The sequence below is a fragment of the Gopherus evgoodei genome, chromosome 6, assembly GCF_007399415.2.
Source record: "Gopherus evgoodei ecotype Sinaloan lineage chromosome 6, rGopEvg1_v1.p, whole genome shotgun sequence".
NCBI lineage: Eukaryota > Metazoa > Chordata > Testudines > Testudinidae > Gopherus > Gopherus evgoodei.
Genome location: NC_044327.1, coordinates 7,160,791 through 7,185,142, shown reverse-complemented (window position 1 = coordinate 7,185,142; position 24,352 = coordinate 7,160,791). Strand labels below are relative to the sequence as shown.

At 46.2% G+C, this 24,352-nt stretch overlaps 1 protein-coding gene across 1 annotated transcript in view; it reads left to right on the top strand.

Moving 5' to 3' along the window:
* Window positions 1-21,260, top strand: part of TRABD2A (TraB domain containing 2A) — a 107,856-nt gene extending 86,596 nt beyond the window's left edge. Inside the window, exons 5-7 of the mRNA XM_030566756.1 lie at window positions 7,264-7,354; window positions 17,116-17,370; window positions 20,827-21,260. Coding sequence (XP_030422616.1) covers window positions 7,264-7,354; window positions 17,116-17,370; window positions 20,827-21,010 — 530 coding nt within the window. The 3' untranslated portion in view covers window positions 21,011-21,260. The remainder of the gene's footprint in view (window positions 1-7,263; window positions 7,355-17,115; window positions 17,371-20,826) is intronic.
* The last annotated feature ends 3,092 nt before the right edge of the window (window positions 21,261-24,352 follow it).

Below are 24,352 nucleotides of genomic sequence, written 5' to 3'. Positions count from 1 at the left end.
GTCCAGGATGGGTTATAGATCCCTGATGATGCGTTGGAGAGGTTTTAGCTGGAGACTGTATGTGATGGCCAGTGGAGTCCTGTTGGTTTCTTTCTTGGGTTTGTCTTGCAGTAGGAGGCTTCTGGGTACACGTCTGGCTCTGTTGATCTGTTTCCTTATTTCCTCATGCGGGTATTGTAGTTTTGAGAATGCTTGGTGGAGATTTCATAGGTGTTGGTCTCTGTCTGAGGGGTTAGAGCAGATGCGGTTGTACCTCAGTGCTTGGCTGTAGACAATGGATCGTGTGATGTGCCTGGGATGGAAGCTGGAGGCATGAAGGTAGGCATAGTGGTCAGTAGGTTTTCGGTATAGGGTAGTGGTAATGTGACCATCACTTATTTGTACCGTGGTGTCTAGGAAGTGGACCTCCCATGTAGATTGGTCCAGGCTGAGGTTGATGGTGGGGGGGAAGCTGTTGAAATCGTGGTGGAATTTTTCCAGAGACTCCTTCCCATGGGTCCAGATGATGAAGATGTCATCAATGTAGCGTAGGTAGAGAAGGGGCGTGAGTGGACGAGAGCTGAGGAAGCGTTGTTCCAGGTCAGCCATAAAAATATTGGCATATTGTGGGGCCATGCGGGTGCCCATAGCAGTGCCACTGATCTGGAGATATATATTGTCATCAAATTTGAAATAGTTGTGTGTGAGGATAAAGGCACAGAGCTCAGCAGCCAGTTGTGCTGTGGCATCATCAGGGATACTGTTCCTGACAGCTTGTATTCCATCTGTGTGTGGGATGTTCGTGTAGAGAGTCTCTACATCCATGGTGGCTAGGATGGTGTTTTCTGGAAGGTCACCAATGCATTGTAGTTTCCTCAGGAAATCAGTGGTGTCACAGAGATAGCTGGGAGTGCTGGTGGCATAGGGCCTGAGCAGAGACTCCACATATCCAGACAGTCCTTCAGTGAAAGTGCCAATGCCCGAGATGATGGGGCGTCCAGGATTTCCGGGTTTGTGGATCTTGGGTAGTAGATAGAATAACTCTGGTCGGGGCTGTAAGGGTATGTTGATTTGTTACGGTGTTAGTGTAGGGAGTGTCCTGAGTAGATGTTGCAGTTTCTTAGTGTATTCCTCAGTGGAATCTGAGGGAAGTGGCCTGTAGAATTTAGTGTTGGAGAGTTGTCTGGCAGCCTCCTTTTGGTAGTCAGACCTGTTCATGATAACAACAGCACCTCCTTTATCAGCCTCTTTGATGATAATGTCAGGGTGGTTTCTGAGGCTGTGGATGGCATTGCGTTCTGCACGACTTAGGTTATGAGGCAAGCGATGTTGTTTTTCCATAATTTCTGCCTGTGCACGTTGGCGGAAGCATTCAATGTAGAGGTCCAGACTGTCATTTCGACCCTCAGGAGGAGTCCATATGGAGTTCTTCTTCTTGTGCTGTTGGTGGGAGGGTACCTGTATATCAGTGCGCTATTCAGTGTTGTCCTGAAAGTATTCTTTGAGTCGGAAACGGCATGAAAGCTCATGCTCTAAAACGTCTGTTAGTCTATAAGGTGCCACAGGATTCTCTGCTGCTTGGTAATCATTGCGGCCCTTAAGAACCAAAGTCTTTGTGGTAGAGTTAAACTCAGCATGGTTGGACCATAACCTACAATATAATTTTCAGATGAGGATTGGTTGTTGAAGCCAACGGCTATTTTCACTCTTGTGTCCACCTCTTTCCACAGCTGCCTGTGTCCCATAGTATATGCATCAGGGTTCCCTTTTCTTTACTGCCACGCCAATGAACCTAAATTGCTGTTAGGAAAAAGAATAATTAAAACTCAGAAAAAGAGTTGCCATTTTGACAATGTGATATAGATTAGGACACAGGAAATGCAGCTTATGATTGAAATGTCTGAGAACCTGAGATTTTTAACACCTAAGGTAAGTGCTGTTGTTTTAAAAACAAAGATGGCTGATAATGAAATAAAACTTAAGAACCTTGGTATGGCTTTTGATCAGTCTGTTTCCATGCAAAGTCGTGTGTCTGACAGAGCACATCACAAATGCAGTGTCTTGTTTTATTCCAGATGAGCACTTTGCGCAGGCTGCAGCCTTACGTATCCCAGTCTGACGTTGCAACAGCAACTCATGCTTTAGTGATCATAGGCTTGATTATAGTCACTCCCGATCTTGCAACTTGGTCAGAACACATCCTGGTGTGTGTTCACTCATTAGGCCTGCCTCGTCTGCTTGCCAGCAAATGCCAGTTGAGCTAGCACTGTTTGGTTCTTAAAGTCCTTTTGGTGACTTCTCTTCAGACCCCAGCCTGTCGAGTATCGGAGCTCAGACCACACCATCCTTTACAGATATCACCATTTCTCCCCAGCTAGGTGGTAAACTGCTAGAGTGAGCTTGGGGGTGTGGGATTTGCTGCTCCTGGACATCTGTCTCAGTACCCCATCCCCAATTTAGGGAATATACCTTAAACCTCATTTTTCCATACATGATTTTTAATTGTTTTTGATTGGCATACTTTTTCTAACTGCTTGTGACAATTTTAACACCAAGTGCTTTTGCCGGAGGAAGGGAGTTTGCTACAAATTATAGTTTTATTTAATAACAGGCTGGCAAATGACAGAACAGGATAGAGCTTTGAAAGTCCGTGCTGTACCTCCTGTGTCTCGGTCTCCTTCCCAGAATCTGTCTCTGAGGTATGAAAACAAACCTGAAGTCGCAATCAGTCTGCATGCATTAAGAAAAGTCCTGGGGAGGAATTTCTTTTCCCATGCTGGTCATCGTTTGTTATAATAGACTGTCATAATTAATTCATTGTGATGTCAGTTCATAGGGAAAGCAGCATACACATCTGACTGAAAATGGAGTGGGCTTATAAGAACATAACATAAGAACGGCCGTACCGGGTCAGACCAAAGGTCCATCTAGCCCAGTATCTGTTTACCGACAGTGGCCAGTGCCAGGTCCCTCAGAGGGCGTGAACCTAACAAGCAATGATCAAGTGATCTCTCTCCTGCCATCTATCTCCATCCTCTGACAAACAGAGGCTAGGGACACCATTCTTTACCCATCCTGGCTAATAGCCATTTATGGACTTCACCACCATGAATTTATCTAGTTCTCTGTGAAACGCTATTATAGTCCTAGCCTTAACAACCTCTTCAGGTAAGGAGTTCCACAGGTTGACTGTGCACTGTGTGAAGAAACAGCAAAGAATCCTGTGGCACCTTATAGACTAACAGACGTTTTGGAGCATGAGCTTTCGTGGGTGAATACCTACTTCCTCAGATGCATGTAATGGAAATTTCACCCACGAAAGCTCATGCTCCAAAACGTCTGTTAGTCTATAAGGTGCCACAGGATTCTTTGCTGCTTTTACAGATCCAGACTAACACGGCTACCCCCTGATACTTGATGTGTGAAGAAGAACTTCCTTTTATTTGTTTTAAACCTGCTGCCTATTAATTTCATTTGGTGATCCCTAGTTCTTGTATTATGAGAATAAGTAAATAACCTTTTCTTATCCATTTTCTCAACATCACTCATGATTTTATCTATCATATCCCCCCCTTAGTCTCTATCATACCCCCTTAGTCTCTATCATATCCCCCCTTAATCTCCTCTTTTCCAAGCTGAAGAGGCCTAGCCTCTTTAATCTTTCCTCATATGAGACCCTCTCCAAACCCCTAATCATTTTAGTTGCCCTTTTCTGAACATTTTCTAGTGCTAGAATATCTTTTTTGAGGTAAGGAGACCACATCTGTACACAGTTCAAGATGTGAGCATACCATGGATTTGTATAAGGGCAATAATATACTTTCAGTCTTATTCTCTATCCCCTTTTTAATGATTCCTAACATCCTGTTTGCTTTTTGGACTGCCTCTGCACACTGCATGGACATCTTCATAGAACTATCCACGATGACTCCAAGATCTTTTTCCTGACTCGTTGTAGCTAAATTAGCCCCCATCATATTGTATGTATAGTTGGGGTTATTTTTTCCAATGTGCATTACTTTACATTTATCCACATTAAATTTCATTTGCCATTTTGTTGCCTAATCACTTAGTTTTGTGAGATCTTTTTGAAGTTCTTCACAATCTGTTTTGGTCTTAACTATTTTGAGTAGTTTAGTATCATCTGCAAACTTTGCCACCTCACTGTTTATCCCATTCTCGAGATCATTTATGAATAAATTGAATAGGATTGGTCCTAGAACTGACCCTTGGGGAACACCGCTAGTTACCCCTCTCCATTCTGAGAATTTACCATTTATTCCTACCCTTTGTTCCCTGTCTTTTAACCAGTTCTCAATCCATGACAGGACCTTCCCTTTTATCCCATGACAGCTTAATTTGCGTAAGAGCCTTTGGTGAGGGACCTTGTCAAAGGCTTTCTGGAAATCTAAGTACACTATGTCCACTGGATCTCCATTGTCCACATGTTTGTTGACCCCTTCAAAGAACTCTATTAGATTAGTAAAACACGATTTCCCTTTACAGAAACCATGTTGACTATTGCTCAACAGTTTGTTTTTCTATGTGCCTGACAATTTTATTCTTAACTATTGTTTCGACTAATTTGCCCGGTACTGACGTTAGACTTACTGGTCTGTAATTGCCGGGATCACCTCTAGAGCCCTTTTTAAATATTGGAGTTACATTAACTAACTTCCAGTCATTGGGTACCGAAGCCTATTTAAAGGACAGGTTACAAACCTTAGTTAACAGTTTCGCAACTTCACATTTGAGTTCTTTCAGAACTCTTGGGTGAATGCCATCTGGTCCCGGTGACTTGTTAATGTTGAGTTTATCAATTAATTCCAAAACCTCCTCTAGTGACACTTCAATCTGTGACAGTTCCTCAGATTTGTCACCTACAAAAGCCAGCTCGGGTTTGGGAATCTCCCTAACATCCTCAGCCGTGAAGACTGAAGCAAAGAATCCATTTAGTTTCTCCACAATGACTTTATCATCTTTAAGCGCTCCTTTTGTATTTCGATTGTCAAGGGGCCCCACTGGTTGTTTAGCAGGCTTCCTGCTTCTGATGTACTTAAAAAACATTTTGTTATTACCTTTGGAGTTTTTGGCTAGCTGTTCTTCAAACTCCTCTTTGGCTTTTCTTATTACCCTCTTGCACTTAATTTGGCAGTGTTTATGCTCCTTTCTATTTGCCTCACTAGGATTTGACTTCCACTTTTTAAAGGAAGTCTTTTTATCTCTCACTGCTTCTTTTACATGGTTGTTAAGCCACGGTGGCTCCTTTTTAGTTCTTTTACTGTGTTTCTTAATTTGGGGTAAACATTGAAGTTGGGCCTCTATTATGGTGTCTTTAAAAAGCGCCCATGCAGCTTGCAGGGATTTCACTTTAGTCACTGTACCTTTTAACTTTTGTTTAACTAACCCCCTCATTTTTGTATAGTTCTCCCTTTTGAAATTAAATGCCACAGTGTTGGGCTGTTGAGGTGTTCTTCCCCCCACCAGGATGTTGAATGCTATTGTATTATGGTCACTATTTCCAAGCGGTCCTGCTATAGTTACCTCTCGGACTGCACTCCACTCAGGATTAAATCTAGAGTTACCTCTCATCTTGTGGGTTCCCGTACCAGCTGCTCCATGAAGCAGTCATTTAAAGTATTGAGAAATTTTATCTCTGCATTTCATCCTGAAGTGAAATGTTCCCAGTCAATATGGGGATAATTGAAATCCCCCACTATTATTGGGTTCTTAATTTTGATAGCCTCTCTAATTTCCCTTAGCATTTCATCATCACTATTACTGTCCTGGTCAGGTGGTTGATAATAGATCCCTAATGTTATATTCTTATTAGAGCATGACATTTCTATCCATAGAAATTCTATGGAACATATGGATTCGCTTAAGATTTTTACATCATTTGAATCTACATTTTCTTTCACGAATAGTGCCACTCCCCCCTTGCACGACCTGTTCTGTCCTTCTGATATATTTTGTACCCCGGAATGATTGTGTCCCATTGATTGCTCTCAGTCCACCAGGTTTCTGTGATGCCTGTTATATCAATATCCTCCTTTATTACAAGGCACTCTAGTTCACCCATCTTATTACTTAGACTTCTAGCATTTGTGTACAAGCACTTTAAAAACTTGTCCCTGTTTATTTGTCTGCCCTTTTCTGAAGTGCCAGATTCTTTTTTATGTGACTGTCTATCATCTGATCTGGCCCTTACATTATCCTCTTCCGTCCTCTGCTCCTGACTATAACCTGGAGATTCTCTATCATCAGACTCTCCCTTAAGAGAAGTCTGTGTCTGATCCACATGCTCCTCTGCAGCAGTGGGCTTTCCCCTATCTCCTAGTTTAAAAACTGCTTTACAACCTTTTTAATGTTTAGTGCCAGCAATGCCAATTCACTGGCAGAATTATGCCAAAGCCAGCTAAATCCTCTCCAAAGTTTAATGGATTTTACTGAAGTTATAGGTGAATATTTGTCTCTAATTGCTTATATTAAAGGAAGTGAGAGATTGCATTCTAGCCAGGCCAGGGCAGTGTCTAACCCAAGTCCAGAGCTATTTTTAATTCACTACAGTTGGGTGACTCTTAATTTAATAATCACAACAATATAATAATATCATGTTTATGACATGATATTTAGGGCCTTTCCATTTGCAGAGCAGTTCGGTTAAATGCTGTTGCTCCATATTGATACCAGTGTAACTTTATATCTCTGAATGACCTCATCTGTTATGAGGTCAGAGGGCAGCGCCTGTTCGCACAGGTGCTGGAATTGGGGATGCGGCAGCACACTCTAGCTTGGTTTCCATCTATACAGGATTACAGTTTGATTCAATGACTCTCTGCACCCACATTGAACAAATTGTTCCAGGGTCCCGGCCTGTGTGATAATGTGTAGGAACACTTGGGAACAGTTTGGGATAGGAAGTGAAGGGTATTTTATCCAGTTGAATCTATAGGAGAAATGTAAGGAGGACAGAATCATTTATTTACCACAGTGGCATATTGGTGGTGATTAGCAGCAGGTAACTTCAGAATGACCCAGTGAGAACATTCTGGCACCAGCCAGATCACCGGTATTGACACTTCTCCAATAATTTGGTGTATTATGTACTTCAAGACCTCATAGAAGAGAAATGGAAACAGTTGCTCTGACAGATCTTCTGCTCCTAGAAGTGTGGCTATGGTGGATTGCTGAGGGGTGTTTTTCTTTGGGAGGGGTGAGGATGGTTACTGCTCTTCTTGTTTGCTTTGCTCCAAAGTTTCTAATTTTTTTTCTTAACTGCAGGTCATTTCATGGGCAACAACACAGTGATTGATGTTTTGGGAAGAGAAGGGTATGAGGTAGAACACACTCCTGCTGGACAACCCATCAACAAGTAATATATTCATGTTTTTATCATATTTGAATAGCCATTGAGATAGATAAGCTGTAGACAACCATAGAGATACTGTGGAAATAGATAGACATCATTACACGTAGACTGCTCTTCTTTGCTATTTCCCAGTACAATTCCTTTGCTCTGTTTATCTTCTGGGAGCTAATTTGGAAATGTGGTCTGCGTGACACTTGCCAGGTTGATTTTTCCCATCACTTGGGCATGTTTTTCCCATTACTTCTAAAGCCTTGAGTTAGCTGGTAGTTATGAATGGCAAGTTAGATCTGTTTGGGCGGGCAAGCTGGCTTGTCGTAGTGCAGCACAGAAAGGGAAGGACTGCTGGTTTTTCTGTTTTATAGCCCCTTTTCCCCAGCCCAGCCCCAGCTTGGCACATCTTCCCCCACATCCTGTGCTCCTGGGACCCTTCTCCCATTCCTTCCCTCTCTGTGTATTTAACCAGTCCCTCCTCTTTGTCTCTTTCCCCTTGTACACAAGTACAGTGTCATATCACTTATCCTGAAAAGTCTTCCCTTGGTCTCACCTGTCACCCCATCCCCTGTACTCTCTCTAAACTCCCTGAGTCTTCTCTGCCTTGACTTCTTGTGCAACATTCTCCTTGACTTTTCCAATCTGACTTCCAGCCTCCCCACTCTGGAGCTGGCCTCACCAGCATCCTCCATGACCCTCTTTGTATTAAGCTGTATTCTTGTTCCCAAGCTGTCTGCTGCCACCAATACCATTGATCACTCTCTCTTCCTCCATTTTATCCTTCTTTTTAGACGAGGACACTTTTCTCTTCTGCTTCTCCTTGCTGAGCACTCTTTCCTCATCCTGCCTTCACTCCTGCCTGTGGATAGCCTTCAAGGTTTTCTCCTCAGCTCACCTTGGTCTCCATCTGTGCTCTCGCTCAGGTGTTCTGCCATGGTTTCAACTACCAGAGAAATGCTCCATCTCTCCCTCAGTCTAGCCTTGCATCTCCCTGTCTCAGCCGTCTCCTTCTGGACTTCTGCCAATATTTCAGACTCCAAATCTCAGATCTCCCTGCTCTGCCTCCTTTCTCTGTCACAGCCGATCATTTCATTATTCTCCCTGCTTGGCTTGCCACTTGGTCCCATCTTCTATTGGTCTCTCCCCTGCTCCACATATCGGTGCTCGCTAAATCCCATGTTCTGGCCTAGTATCTAAAATAAGCCCATTCCCTTGTATTCTCACTGCTAAAACCTTTGTTGGCATTTTGGTCATCTTTCACCTTGACTACTGTAATATTTCCCTTCATATCTCCTTTCCCCACATTCCTCTTCCTTGATTGTCATAGTTCCTTTTCTGAGCACCACAGTCACCATGCCTCCTTCCCAAACACCTCAACTAAAGGGGCTCGCTGGGGCTGGGACCATCTTTTTCTTGTGATCCAATGTAGGAACTTCTAGGCACTACGGTAAGACAAATTATATTAATGAAGTCACTTTCTTTCCTTCTGACCACATCACCTTCGTCCTTGAATCCTTTCACTGGTGTCGACTATTACTACAAGGGATATACGGTCCTTGTCGGGCTACACTTTAACCTTGGCTTCTCACATGGTGCTGAGCATGCTTTGTCATGCTTGACACTTGCCCTTAAACCAGCCTCAGCGTGGGTTTCAGCTACACGCCTTGCCATAGCCCTCTTGTGAGCAGTATTCTGTTCTCTAGAGATTCTTGTACTGCACTCATCACTGTAGTATCTGAATATCCTGTGTAGGTGAGTACTCTATGCTCATCCATAATAGCCAATCAGCATCTAATACTTGAATCGCTTCTTTTTTCAAAGAAAAAGTGCATGGTTTAAAAACGTTTCCTAGAAGGATGAAAAGCCTGCGGAAATGAGGTTTCTGTTTGAGGAGAGCCTTTCGGCCAATCATTCTTTACAACTGCCGTGGCAACTTCTTACGCTCCAGGAAAAGAGAGCTCGTGCCATCCTAAATCCCACTTCACGTGGCCTCGAAATGGGAATAAAAACAAAGGTTAAAGAAAAGTCACAGAGTAAAATCTTGACCCCACTGAAATCAATGGCAAAACTCCCCTTGCCTGGAATGGGGCCAGAGTTTTTCCCATAGTATTTTATACATTGAAGGAGGCAAGGGCGGGTGTCAAAGAAACAGGCCTCTAACTCCCACTGACAGTCAGGGAAAGTTCAGTGCCTAATTAACTGCCATTTGTGCCTTCGAAAACCTCCCCCTGAAATCATTTTATGATGTGCAGTTTGAGAGCTGAGAATGAAGCCCTTGGTGGGGCTGTTTCTGAAACCTGCTGAACGAGGAAAGTGATCAGGGAGTCAGAGATTAATCCTGTATTCAGAGAAAAAAATGAAGATAAATGGCTCTGTTAAAATGTTCGGAATAGTCATGAGTTTAGAATGGAATGAAAAACAAAGGAAGGAAAATCCCTCTTGGGATGATTTTGAGGCTCAGAGGCCTGGTAATGGGATACAGAGGCTTTCACCTCTCGGTCACTGGCCTGAACCTGCTTAGACTCATACTTTAAGGTCAGAAGTGACCATCAGTCTGACCTCCAGCACATTGCAGGCCACAGAACCTCACCCACCACTCCTGTAATAGATCTCAGGCGTAGTTACTGAAGTCCTCCAATCATGATTTAAAAATGTCAAGTTTCAGAGAATCAACTATTTACACTAGTTAAAACCTGCAAATGACCCGTGCCATATGCTGGAAAGGAAGGTGAAACCCCCCAGGGTCTCTGCCAGTCTGAGCTGGGGGAAAATTCCTTCCCGACCCCAAATAGACCTTAGACTCTGAGCAAGTGGGCAAGTCCCACCAGGCAGACACCTGGGAAAGAATTCTCTGTAGTTACTCAGAACCCTCCCCATCTAGTGTCCCATCTCCGGCCATTGGAGAGATTTGCTGTGAGCAGTCGCCAATCGGCTACCTGCCATTGGAGGTAGTCCCATCACACTGTCCGCACCATAAACTTATCAAGCTCAGGCTTGAAGCCAATGGGATGTGGTGGTTTTTTTTTGCTTTTTGTTTGTTTGTTTTTTTTGCCCCCTCTGCTCCCCTTTGGGAGGCTGTTCCCGAACTTCACTCCTATGATAGTTAGAAACCTTCATCTGATCAGGCTAAACTTGTTGATGGCCAGTTTATATCCATTTGTTTTGTGTCCACATTGGTGATTAACTTAAATAACTTCTCTTCCTCCCTGGTATTTCTCTCTCTGATGTATTTATAGAGAGCCCTCATATCCCCCCTCAGCCTTCTATTGGTTAGGCTAAACAAGCCAAGCTCTTTGAGTCTCCTTTCGTAAGACAGCTTTTCCATTCCTCGGATCATCCTAGCAGCCTTTCACTGCACTTGTTGCAGTTGGAATTCATCTCTCTTTAAACATGGAAGACCAGAACTTCACACACTATTCCAGATGAGGTCTCACCAGTGCCTTGTATACTGGTACTAACACTTCCCTGTCTCTACTGGAAATACCTTGACTGATGCATCCTAAGATTGCATTAGCCATTTTCATGGCCACATCATATTGGCAGCTCAGTCATCCTACAATCAACCAATACAGTCAGGTCTTTCCTCTGATCTGTTACTTCCAACTGACACATCCCCAGCTTATAGCAAAAATTCTTGTTGTTAATCCCTAAATGCATGATCTTGCACTGTGCACTATTAAATTTCATCCCATTTCTATTGCTCCGGTTTACAGGGTCATCCATATCATCTTGTATGATCCAGACGCTCCCCTACCCCGGGTTACGCAAACCCAATTTACACAAATCCGCACTTACGGAAAAAGTTCCGTAAGCTAGAAATAGGAGGGTTTTTTTGTTTGTTTTGGGTTTTTTTTGTGTGTAATGGTATATGTTTCCAGTTTACGCAAAATTCGAGTTACACAAGGCGTTCCGTAACGGAACACTTGCGTAAATCAGGGAGCGTCTGTATTCTGGTCCTCCTCCATATTGGCAATACCTCCCAATTTTGTGTCATCTGCAGGTTTTATAAGCACACTCCCACTTTTTGTGCCAAGAGCATTAATGAAAATGTTAAATAAGATTGGTCCCAAGACCGATCCCTGAGGAACTCCCACAATAATCTCCTTCCAGCCTGACAGTTCACCTTTCAGCATGACCTGTTGTAGTCTCCCCATCAATCAGTTCCTTATCCACCTTTCAGTTCTCTATTAATCCCCATCTTCTCCAATTTAATAATTTCCCATGTGGACCTGTATCAAATGCCTTACTAAAGTCCAGGTAAATTAGATCTACTGTGTTTCCTTTGCCTAAAAAAATCAGGTATCTTCTCAAAGAAGGAAATCAGGTTGGGCTGGCACAATCTACCTTTTGTAAAACCATGTTGTATTTTATCGCAAGTACCATTAACCTCTACGTCCTTAACTACTTTCTCTTTCAAAATTTGTTCCAAATCCTTGCATACAATTGAGGTCAAACTAACAGGCCTGTAGGTCGGTAAATGGTCAGAAGTCCTTCCCAGATGATGGCAATCTATGACATATGATCTCAGCCCAGCCTCAGTGGACATGTAAGCACATTTCCATGTCGCTATCCTAGGAGGCTGTCTCACCGTAAAACATCTGCATGAATATGGGAAGTGAAATGTCCCTTTAGCTTTAGTTCCTATCCCTCCAGGTCAGGGGAGACTTATGGGGAGTATCTTGGCGTCTCAGTCTGGCACTGTTCATTGGCCCTGAAGTCACTTGAAACGTTATTGTGAAATGGGGGGAAGAACAGCAAGTGGCTGAAGCAAACGCTTCAGAGTGAAACAGAAAGGAAGCCAATCTGCAGCACAGGGAACAGAACAGAGTGAAGGGCTGTCAGGTGAGGGGGAGGATAAATCAGCCTGCCCTCCAGAGGTGTGATACTATGTAGTGGCAGCCTCCTCAGCTTCCCTCTTAGGGTAGCCTGAGGTCCCCTTTGAGCCACCGTTGTTGTGCAAAGGGAACATACAGGGGCCATAGCCGTGACTCGCATGCTCACACTCTGTGTGTGTGCACATGCTTTTCTGTGAACAGAGAACCAGACAGGAGACCGAGTGAATTGAGCTCACAGCACTGGGAGGAACCAGCAGAGCCAGCTGCGGCAAGGGCTTCTGTTCCTTTGAGAGGGCAGGAGCTGGAGCATGGAGGGGGAGGCAAGGCTTCTGCCCTAGCAAAGGGCAAGGAGGAGAGAGACACTGCTCCAGCCCACAGCAGAGAGCACCGAGGACAGTTATATATAGTGCCCTGAATTTAATTAAGCTCCTGGTGTCTCTATTTTGAGCTTTTAAATGTTATTCCTGATTTTAGGCTGAATATGTATTTCATAAAATATTCATCATACAATCACAGCCGTGATGAGTGCGACTCCTGCTCTCCTCTGCAGCTGCTGCGTTCAAGGAGAGTTCTGCCCGGGCAGCCTGGCCCCAGGGGAGGGCGATGCGGCATGTCTCCAGGCCTCTGACTATCATTGGGTCACTCGGGGTCTGGGATCTGCTGCCATTCAAAGGCCTGAGATCTGCACCTGTAATAACCGTGTCACTCTAAAAATACAAGGCTGATGTGTGTGAACAGTGAATAAAACAGGTGCCCTGTGCTATTTGAATAGGCACCTCCTAGCCTCACCAAAGGACTGGATTCCTAAATCTCACTGTGATGTGTTTGTGGCAGTACCCGTGAAACGCTAGATGCTTTCTAAACCCTCACAAAGGGGCTTTCCTTGCTCACAGTTTCAGGACAAATGGGATGACAGAGGTTGGGGGAAGGACAACAAAAAATAGGTCCACTCAGGTTGCTGTAGGCAGCACAGTAGCAGTGGGTCTTTAAGAGGGAGTTAAGTGTGGAGGAGTTCAGCAAGTTTGTAGCATGCCTAGGACCCAGCGGTGATGCTGTAAGAAGCTGAGAAAAGGGCAGGAAAGACTGGAGTGGAGGGAACCAGGGCACTGTAGTGCTTGGACAGGGAAGAATAGCTCAGAATCTGTTTGCATTCCAAACCCAGCCCTGTATTAAGTGTCTCTATCTGAGATCTTTCTTCAGAGTGCCTTCTCCTTCACGGTCCCAAACGTTCTCATTTCTTGGCACTGCCTCTGTCCTCTCAGTCATCCTGGCTCAGTGTTCAGTTCTCCATTTTCTTCAGGAAATGCTTGCAAATTCACTCCTAATTTCGTTCTCCCCTTCCAACGGGGACTCACATTCCATTCCATAGCCTCTCGCCTTTGATCTGTTTGATTGAAACTTGCTTTAAATTCCATCACAGAGTTCAGGTTCAGTGACCAGACCAGTCTGGAAACTCCAAACTCTCGCTGAAATCAGCCCATCTTCTCTCTGGGAGCCTGACTCTGCCGTTGCAGCAAGAAAAGGGAAATGCTTATTGTACTCCCAGGGAATGGCCAGCTGGTGAAAGCAACATATTTTTGCTCACTCTCGTCCTTTTATATTTAAGAACAAAAGAACGACCATCCTGGGTCAGAGCAATGGTCCTTCTAGCCCAGTATCCTGTCTTTTCACAGTGGCCAGTGGCAGATGTTTCAGAGGGAGTGAACAGAACAGGGCAATTAATTGAGCCATCCCTTCTCCTCTAGTCACAGTTTCTAGCAGTCAGAGCTTTAGGAACACCCAAAGCATGGGGTTGCATTCCTGACTGTCCTGGATAATAGCCATTGATGGACTGATCCTCCATGAACTTATCTAGTTACAGTTTTGGCCTTCACAGCATCCCCTGGCAATGAGTTCCACAGGTTGACTGTGCGTTGTGTGACAAAGTACCTTCTTATGTTTGCTTTAAACCTGCTGCCTGTTAATTTCATTGGGTGACCTCTGATCCATGTGTTATGTGAAGGAGTAAATAACACTTCCTTATTCACTTTCTCCACACCAGTCATGGTTTTATTAATGTCTATCATATCATCCTTCAGTTTTCTCTTTTCCAAGAGTCTTTTTAATCTCGTCTCCTGTTCTAGACCCCAAATGATTTTTTTGTTGCCATTCTTTCTACCTTTTCCAATTCCAATGTAGCTTTTTTGAGATGAGGCACCAAAACTGCATGCAGTGTTCAAGGTGTGGGCATACCATGGATTTACATAGTGGCATTATATTATCTGTACTATTATCTATCACTTTCCTAATGGTTCCCAATATTCTGTTCACTTTTTTGACTGCTGCCGCACATTGAGCGGGTGTTTTCAGAGAACTGTCCACAATGACTCCAAGATCTCTTTCTTGAGTGGTAACAACTAGTGTAAAACTCCATCATTTTATATGTATACTTGGGATTGTGTTTTCCAGTGTGCATTACTGTGCATTAATAAATATCGAATTTCATCTGCCATTTCCTTGCCCAGTCACCCAGTTTTGTAACTCTTCGCAGTCTGCTTTGGACTTAAACTATCTTGAATAATTTCAACCAAAGACAGGTCTCCATCCTGTCTGCTACTTCTCCTCATGCTATACATTAACCTCCAGATCACTCAGGTATTCAGGCTGTGCTCCAGCTTTGAATGGAATGCTGTTAAAAAGATAGATCGTCCAGGTGCTTAAGAGGAATTTGCTTGGGCTCCATTTGAGGGGAAAATACCCTTTCTTACAGACACCAAGGATTGGGTTGTAGCTTTAAAGCTACTCTGCATCAGGCATGGTGCAGAGCTGGCACCAAGCAGATAGTGTGTGCTTGAAGATGAGACAGATTGCTTCCCTGGTTGCACCAGCTCCTACTCTGCTGCCATCACGGGTGGCGGGTGGAGCCCCCCTTTGGGGATGATAGCCCCCCTAGCCTCACCTGTTCTGTCCGAGGTCACCCCCGTCACGACCTGAGCCCCTTGTGGCTGGAGGACCCCCACCAGAGGACCCCTGGGCCATCTGAAGCCGTCCCAGCGACGCTGCACCTCCCCTCTTGAGACCCCAAGCTGCCCTGTGGGAAAAACTTGTCTCTTCCTGAAGAACCTGAGTCCAGGGGGGTTACTGATGAACCCGAGAAGCTGAGTAGCACATACTGCCTCCTCAGTGCCCTGGAACCTGCATGGGGCATAATAATAAGCAAAAACTTCCCGTGCAAACCGCACAACCAGTGCCCAGTGGCAGCAGTACACCAGGGGAGGCTGAGCCTGCCCATGCCTATTGTACCCACCGCCCATGGCAGCTAGGTTCAGAGGAAGAACAGCAGGCCCATAACTGCTTTTTGGAGGAAGGAGTGGTCCCTGTGCTCCCCAGAGCCAGCCTTGTGGGGGAAAGAACCTTCCTCGCCTTTCTGCAAGTGTCTCCTCTCTGCAGCATGCTTCAGCTTTGCTATCCTAGGGGCCTTCAAAGCGATGTCTTCAGCCTCTAGGGCTGGCCTAGATCCCCCCTGAATCAATGGGATCTGCTGCCACCAAGCAACAGGCTGACCGGACACACATCTCCCATTAAAACTCTCCATCCCATAGTGGCCCATTATTATAGTGCCTGAACATCCCACAGGCTTCCATGTATTTCTCATCTGCGCACACCTGCAAGGTAGGGCAGGGCAATTATGTCTTTTAACAGATGGGGAACAGAGCAACGAGAGACTAAGTGACTTGCCAAGGTCACCGGGGAAGTCTGTGGGAGAGCAGGGAACTGCATGCTGATCTTCCAGCTCCCAAGCCTGTGCCCTAACCACTGGACCATCTTTCCTAGCTGCCAGTGAGTACTTCAGAACTGGTGTTTAGATTCCCCAGTGGAAACGGCAGCATGGCCGTGAGTGTGAATTAACCCTGTAACTACGATTCTATTAGAAGCTGTATCAAACTCTTCATTAAAAGGCCAGTTATAGACCATCTCAAATGCATTCTCTGCTTCTGTTTGTCCCATCCCTGAGGGCCTGCATGGCTCCAGGCATTACTAATGACATATAGAGCCTTTCGTCGCTAGATCACTCGTTTGCAAGATGCAGATTTGTAACGATGAGGGTAATTCAGCTTACCCCAAGGGATGTGGTAAATTGTGCATCCTTTGGAGACTTGAAACCTAGGCCAGGTCTACACTACGGACCTATATCGGTATGACCACATAGCTCGGGGTATGAAAAATCTCTGACCAATGCAGTTATACCAACCTAACCCAATGCGTAGACAGCGCTCGATGGGAGACAGCACTCCCCCCTCTCAAGGAGGTGGATTAACTACGCCAAGGGTAGAAACTCTCCCATCAGCGTAGGAGCGTTTTCGCATAAGCACTACAGCAGTGCAGCTGTGTCGCTGCAGGGTTTGAAGTGCTGACTTGCCCCCAGACTGGCTGCCTTTCTAACAGATCATTCCACCTCAAGCTGGGCCAGATGCAGGGTGACATTCTCTGAGCTGTGCTATGGAGGAGGTCAGACCAGATGAGCATCATGATCCCTTCTGGCCTTAGAATCTATTATTTTTTGGCCTGATTCTGAGAAACGTTGACTATCTGTCAATCTGACTTCAGCAGGCACTCAGCGCCTCTCAGCAGCGGCGTTTTGGCAATGTCGTCAGCCAAGTGCATTGTGTTATCCTTGAATGATCTTTTCCTCCTGAGATCAGCCTGTGCATTGCTCCGTGTCGAAGACACTCGTTCCTTAGCCCCTCTGAACTGAAGAGACTCTGCTTGACCTGAGGTGTGACTTGGGGGGGAAACAGAGGATGGGTAGATAAGATTTAAACCAGCAGAACTTCCAGGGGAAATACTTGTTGAGGTAGGGGATCAGGAGGCTGCATGGCATCTCAGTTGCCATGGGGCTGGACCAAGACCCCTACTCAAGGGCGTTCCAAACATTCTGGTTTTCTTCCCTCCCCCCAGCGGGAAGAATCAAAAAACCTGGTCAACCTTCTCATCATCCTCACCGGCGTACACCCCCTATGTGATCGCCCAGGAGCTGCACCGCCCTTCGCATCCACAGAAAGAGGAAGAGGAGCTTCTGCCCCACCTGCTGCTGCCCGAGAGTGTCGACCTGCTGGAGAAAGTGGACAGGAAATACAAGAAGAAGAAGAAGAAGCAACAGAAGAAGCAAAGGCTGCGCCAGTTTAATGACCTCTGGGTTCGCATTGAAGAAAGGTACCAACTGGTGGGGGAGGGAGGCGCTCCTCTACATTAAGATGGGCTGTTTATCGCGGCTCATTAACATACCACAAACCCTGTGTTTTTAAACTCTGTTCACTTCCTCTGGGGCAAATCCAAAGAGCAGAATTCGGCCTCTTATCTCCTGCAATTCTTATTTATGCATTTAGATTTAAATAATAATAGAAAAGCTCCCGTTCATGTCTCTAGTGCCCTAACACGCCATTAACAATGCAACTGGTTCTGTCTGCATAATTGGCTTAGTATCACAAATAAGGTGGGGTGAGGGTGGGGAAGAGGTAACTAAGGTGGTTTTCCCGACCAGGAGAGCTGACTCTCCTAGGACAGATAGAACCACAAGAACCGTAGCCGCCTTTTGAACTGTGTCTCGTTCCTCAAGCACCTTGCATCTGCCACTGACCCGCTGCTAAATGTGCATCTGTAGATTTACTTATTTCCTTCTCATCTGATAAAATGCAGCTCTGATTCTCCATCATCTTGTGCCAACATTTACCCCTGGGAAATGTGCCCGTTCGGACGGGGAGCATTCCACTCCCACTGTGTGCAGTTTAAATGACCTTGGAAGGGGCAGGGCAATGGAGAATCGGCCCCTACGAATTTTGAACAAGTTTCTCAGTTCAATTCAGTGGGACTCCCTGAATCGTTATTTTTCATCAGCCTCAAGGTAGAGAGCGCTTCAGAGCACCTGCCCCTCTTTGATACATTACATCAACATGTCATTGCTTTTCCATCCTTCTGAGTGATATATTACGGGGACAGGTTGGGGGAAAGCTCCAATGGCTGTTCTTGTCTGAGTTTAAATACAGAGATGATCATTCTACTGTTTATTAAATGTGGTTGCATAGGTTGCTATAATTTTTGTTTACTGCAGGTAGTAAAGTTGATGTTAGTTATAGCTGGTGGTGGTTTTTAGTGCTATAGCTGGTATTAGCTTGACCTTCGGCAGACAGTCCTAAAGGATAACCCAGAGCCTTTACCAGTGTGGGCCCTGATTCTTCATACATCCACACACATTTAATGTTATGCATGCGACATTCCTGCTGAAGTCAATGGGACTGCTTGTGCTAAAGCCTACTCCTGAGTGTTTGCAGGATCAGCTGAGGTAAGATGAGGGGAAGTGTCAGTTGAGCATAACTGGGGGTAAGGGCTGTTTCTCCAATTTCCACTTCAGGAATGCTCTAGTCAGATCTCCAGGGATAAAGTTCTGTTGGTGGCTACTGTCAGCAACCCTCTCTTGACTCCAGGTATATGTGCCTTTAGGGCCTTGACACTGGCAGAGACAGGGCCGCCCAGAGGATTCAGGGGGCCTGAGGTTTTCGGCGGCAGGGGGCCCTCGCTTCAGCAGTAATTCGGTGGCAGGGGATCCTTCTGCTCTGGGACCCGCCGCCGAAGTGCCCCGAATACCCACAGTGGGGCCCCCCCGCTGCTGAATTGCAGCCAAAGACTCGGAGCGGAAGAAGCTTCGGGGGCCCCGGACCCACAAGAGTTTTCTGGGGCCCTTGGAGTGAGTGAAGGACCCCACTCCAGGGGCCCCTAAAAACACTCATGGGGCCCCTGCGGAGCCTGGGGCGAATTGCCCCACTTGCCCCCCACTCTGGGCAGTCCTGGGCAGAGACCAGATCTCTCTCCTTTTTGCTCCTTTGCAGTTTTCTTTCCACCCATGAAATGCATCACTTGAACCAGAAACAAAGTCTGATTTTTTTTAGTAGTGACCCTAGCAGCAGAGGGAGTAAATGGCTAGAGGATGAGCCTCCCAAACAGCTTCTGTACTGCTGGAAAACAAGCTGAGTGATGTTTTTCTTCTTGGTTGTTTGCCTTCCAAATAGGGAGAACTGTAGGACGCCACTATATATGCACCAGACTGTCACTAAACTGCCCATCACTGCGCTTCAGGTTAGATTCTTTCCATTGCAGGGATCTCTGCACTGTGTTTGAATGTGTGGCAAATTAATGCTAACTTTACACCCCAGATGTCCTACACTATCTCTGGGTGATGGACAGTTCCTGAAAAGAGCCAACAAGCACATGCAAACCCCTCTGCCTGCTTCTCTTGTGCTAACTACCCCACCTAGTGGTGCTGTTTCACATGACACTGATGAAATTCAGTCATTCACAGGACATAAATACTTGGAAGTCACAGCCCTTGCTCCTATAGATCCATCTCTGTCTGTGGGTAAATCTGTTGTGCTTGGGTCTGGGCCATTCATAACTTAATGCCTGTGAGCACGTAAACATGAATGGCCTAACTCAAGTGATTTCATACAGTCTTGTAGTGGGCTTGGCCTGAATTGCTCTGGTCTGTGCTCCTCTACGTATCTGCTCTCTGCTTTGTTGCACTGCCAGCTGGCTTCTCTCCAGTTACTGTAGGAGCCGCCTGCAGGGGCTTTGGGATATGGAGTGGTAAGTGTTTTCCAAAAGCAGACTAATTGCCTTCAAATTCCCCAAGCATTTTTGCGTAATGCACTCGGCCAACGTAAAGCAAGAATAGTGCACAGCAGCTGGAGCTCGCTGGTGTAAGCGAAATGAATACGCTTGTACCATTGGGCAGATGTGCTTGCTTGAATTTTGCTGGAATTTATTTTAGTTTCCACCTAACAATGCTGCGCCAGGGGATTTGAGCTGTGTCCGCCTATAGCCTCAGGGCCAAATCTGGCTCCAGCTTGTTATCCAGAGAGCAGTGCCCACAGCTCTCACTCTTCTTTGGGACAGGCTTTTCATGTGGACCTTTGCTTCTCGGTCTCTAGACTGAGAAGCATTTCTAATAGACGCCTGGATTTTCCTCACTCCCACTGTCCCGTGTATGGCCTATGTGCTTTCCCCACCTGCCAGTGGTGCTCTTTCACATGGAGCATCATTTATATGGAGGCTGAAGAGAGGCTTGGTTCATGCTAACGTGCACGTGCAAACCGGGGAGAACCTGGACGGAGTTCAGGCTCAGCTGTTGAAAGCAGATGCATCAATCCTATAAATTGGTGCCACGTGTGTGGCGAGAATGCTGGTCAGCAAAGCCTTCTCTGCAGCAAGGCGAGATTTGTTTATCTGCTATGGTTGCTGATCAGCCGAAAGGCTGGCTGCAGGGGCTCGGGAATGTTGCTAATACCTCTCTGCTGCCCTGGGATTGACTGTCCCGTCTGTGAGTGAAGAGGAGTCTAATCAGGTAGATCCCAGCTCAGGGATAAGAGTAACAGCTGTCAGTGGGGCTAGAGAGGTTCAGCATGGGGAGACTGAAGGGCTCCCTTTCCTTGTGGATCCATGGGGCAGGGAGGCCAAACTCGGCCTCATTCAGGAACCCAGAAGATCTGCAGGCAACTCCACAAGTTGCCCGTGGACCCTCCTGTGGGCATTTCTGTGACAATTTGACTCCTGGTCTGTGGTGATCATGGATCCTTGTGACTAACTGCTGACCAAGATTCTTCTCTGTTTGCCTTGCAGTACCACTGACCCACCTTCCCGGATTCGCATCATTAATGGCTACATTACAGTAGAACCTCAGCCACGGGCACATGGGCGATCCAGTCACCTCCACACAGAAACCAGCCGGGCCCACATGCCTGTTCACTCTCTGCTCATCTTGCTATTGACATGGGTGTTGCAGACATTAACAATGCTGCAGTGAGACTTGGGGTGAAACTGCAGGGTCTTTGGCTAAAAAACTTGTGGGGGGAAACACAGAAGACCAGAATCTCCAGGTGGGATGCCTGTTCTTTGAAATATCTTTAGACTCCTCCTTTTCCTGAATCTGGACCACTAACACTATTAACTGGCTTGACATGCCCAATACAGGAGAAGATATTTTTTAATGAAAGCCATTATTTATTCTTCTCTTGCAGAAGAATTATTGCAAGGTATCCCATAATGCTCTTGGGAGATATACAATGTCGCTGTAACATAGCTGTTGTTTAGCTGTATGAACTCGACTAAATATATTTTTTTGCCTTCACTGCCTCGCGTGGTGCAATAAGTTAAATGCTACTTACTCATTGGTGACTTTGGCCAGAAGAGAACGTTTTGGCCACATCAGCACAGCTGAGAAGAGATTGGTATCTGATGTCTGTGTTGGTATCTGCCACTTTGATTTCTCCCCATTTTGGGCCCCAAATGATACATTTCATTTAGGGGAAAATGTTCAAAAGGACCGAAATGGGTTGGGAGTTTAAAGTCCCGTTGAAAGTTGCTTTTGACAATGTTACTCTTAATCAAGACTGGCCTTCTCTGAGTGGAGAAGCACTGCATGTAAAACATGCGCTGAGGGAATCCGGGCCCTTAATGCTTAGCAACATTTCTGAGGGGAGAGAAGCTAAGCCAAAATCACATTGAGTCAAACCCCTCCATTGACTGGGCTTTTCTGTAGTGCAGCCCTGTTTCTCCTCCCATTCATCTCGTTTTTACTCTGGCCTGGTCTACACCTATCTAAAATTCACCCCCTGAGGGGCAGAGTTAAGTCGACCTAAGCCCTGGTGTAGACACTACTAAATTGACAGCCTCTCTGGAGACCCCTTTCCATCACGCTAGTAAGTGTCTGGGTCACAGGGCTATGGGGGCATAGCTGCAGCTCTGCCTCTGTAGCGCTTGTAGTGTAGACATGGCCCAGAGTGCCCAGAAATGCAAGCTATTGGGGTACGTCTACACTGCAGCTTGGAGCTCCAGTAGACACATACGCGCCAGTTCTGCTCTAGCTAGTGCACTAAAAATAGCAGTCTTGCTATGGTGGCATGGTGACTCAGGCTCGCCATCCGAGTACCAGCCCATCTGAGATCCCAGGTATGGACTCGGGTGGCTGGCACACAGATGTCTCCCCAGGCTGAAAATTACACCTTCCAGCTCCTGTGTAGATGTACCATTTGCTGAAGTGTTGCAAAGTGGGTCCAGAGGGTTCCTGGTGCCTCATAATGCCGCCCGACTGTGAGACAGAGCATTTTACTAACTGCTGGCGGCTGGCTGGGGAAATGAACTCAACCAGCTACACTTCCCATTTTCTTTTAACTAAAGCCCCAGCTTCCCCTTTCCTCCTCCAGTCTGGTGTGACACTCGCCACTGCACAAAACAGTCAGTGCTGGCTTTTCTCCCTGCTCCCCACAGGCTCATTCCTGAGCCTCTGCTGCTGTTCAGAGCCGTTCCCCAGCAGCACTAACAGGAGTGAAAAGGCCACAGTCAATTCCCTTCTGTTGGGTCACTGGGGAAGCTGGAGTTTGACCCTCTGCTGGGTCTCTTAATCCCTAACAGCCCATGGCCTGTCAGGCATCAGCCTAGCTGAAGCAATAATCCTGTCAGCCTTTGTTCACGTAATACTCGCTTTGGGGTCAATGCCTGAGTCCAACCAAGGACACAATATGGCCCTTACTGGTTTATTTAACCACATTAATTGTTCATCTGTGTAAATCGCATCCCGAGACACAAGCTCACCGAAATAGAATTGCTTTCATTCAGTGAGCGTGGAGGCTGGCATACACTGCGCATGGGTGAGATCATTGGGTCCAACAGAGCTGTCCCCTGTGCTCCCAGATTCCAGGGCTAGCAAAGGTTTGCCCTGGCACCAGTTCAGACAGCCTCAGGGGCCGTCCCAGCAGCCATGGGTAGCCAGAGGTGCTCAGACTCCGGGCTGGGGCTATTTTGTTGGCCTTTGGGACTTGTGTCCACTTGGCAAGCCTTTGGAAGATTGTAGTGTAGTTCAGCGGGTAAGAGAAAAGTTCCCTGAACCCGCCTAACGGACCTGAGATGTGCCTAAGGGACTGCTCTCCATCTGTCTGTCCAAAGCAACCGGGATAGCTTGGTTGTCTGGCTCATTGTCCTGAGGTTCAGTCTGCATTGGGGTGGGGGATCTTCTAGGTTCTGGAGTCCCATCTAAGGCCTCCCTTGCCATGTTGGCCAGAATCCCTAGGCTGCTGTCTCCAGAGCTAAGTGTAAGGTTGTATTTGGTACACTTGTACATCTTGGCCCATTTTTCTTTCACTCGTTCTTCCTTGTGCACTTGCTGACTAGCTGCATCTGCATTTGGGCTTAATTCTCCCCACTCACACCTTAAAAAATTCTTTTTGTACAGTGTCCCAGATATTTTACATGAAATCTGGTTTATTTGAAATCAATGTGACTACTGCCATTGACCTCAGTTGGGCCAGGATTTCACCCTCTATTGGGGAGGCTGCTACTTTCAAAGTACATCTCTACCCCAATATAACGCGGTCCTTGGGAGCCAAAAAATCTCACCGCCTTATAGGTGAAACCATGTTATATCAGGTTTGGTCCGGTACTGGACTGGACCGGCTTCCCTGGTGGTGATTTAAAGGGCCCGGTGCTCCAGCTGCTGCGGGGAGCCCTGGTCCCTTTAAATCACTGCCAGAGCTCTGGCAGCAGGGCTTGGGTGGGACTTTAAAGGGCCTGCGGCTCCCCGCAGCGGCCAGAGCCCCGGGCCCTTTAAATCACCGCCGGAGCTCTGGCAGTGGGGCTCAGGCGCTGATTTAAAGGGCCTGGGCTCCACACAAATTCGGATGCAACGCAGTAAAGCAGCGGGGCTTGGGTGACACTTTAAAGTGCCTGGGGTCCCCGCTGCTTTACCACGTTATATCTGAATTTGTGTTATAGCGGGTCGCGTTCTATTGGGGTAGACATGTAATAAGTGAAAGAAATAGAATTAAAGCTCATTCATTTGAGAATTTCATTGGGTAAGTAATATAATTCTGTCTGAATTAGACTACAACCTGGTGGAAGCAGGCGCCTGTCTCTTTGTTTTATTGTGCTGAGTGGCGTGTGCTTAAAAAATGACACCCCAGATCAATATTCAGTTTGTATCCCAGTATTACAGGGCCCAGTGTGCTTGTGTTGCTTGAATAATGAAAACTTACATGATCATGAATGTGATATTTAAAAAATGTAACATTTGTGAAAAAACAAAAACAAAACAAAAACAAAACCTGTACATCATTCATGGACATCACTTATCTTGACCTGGTGCATCTTCCAG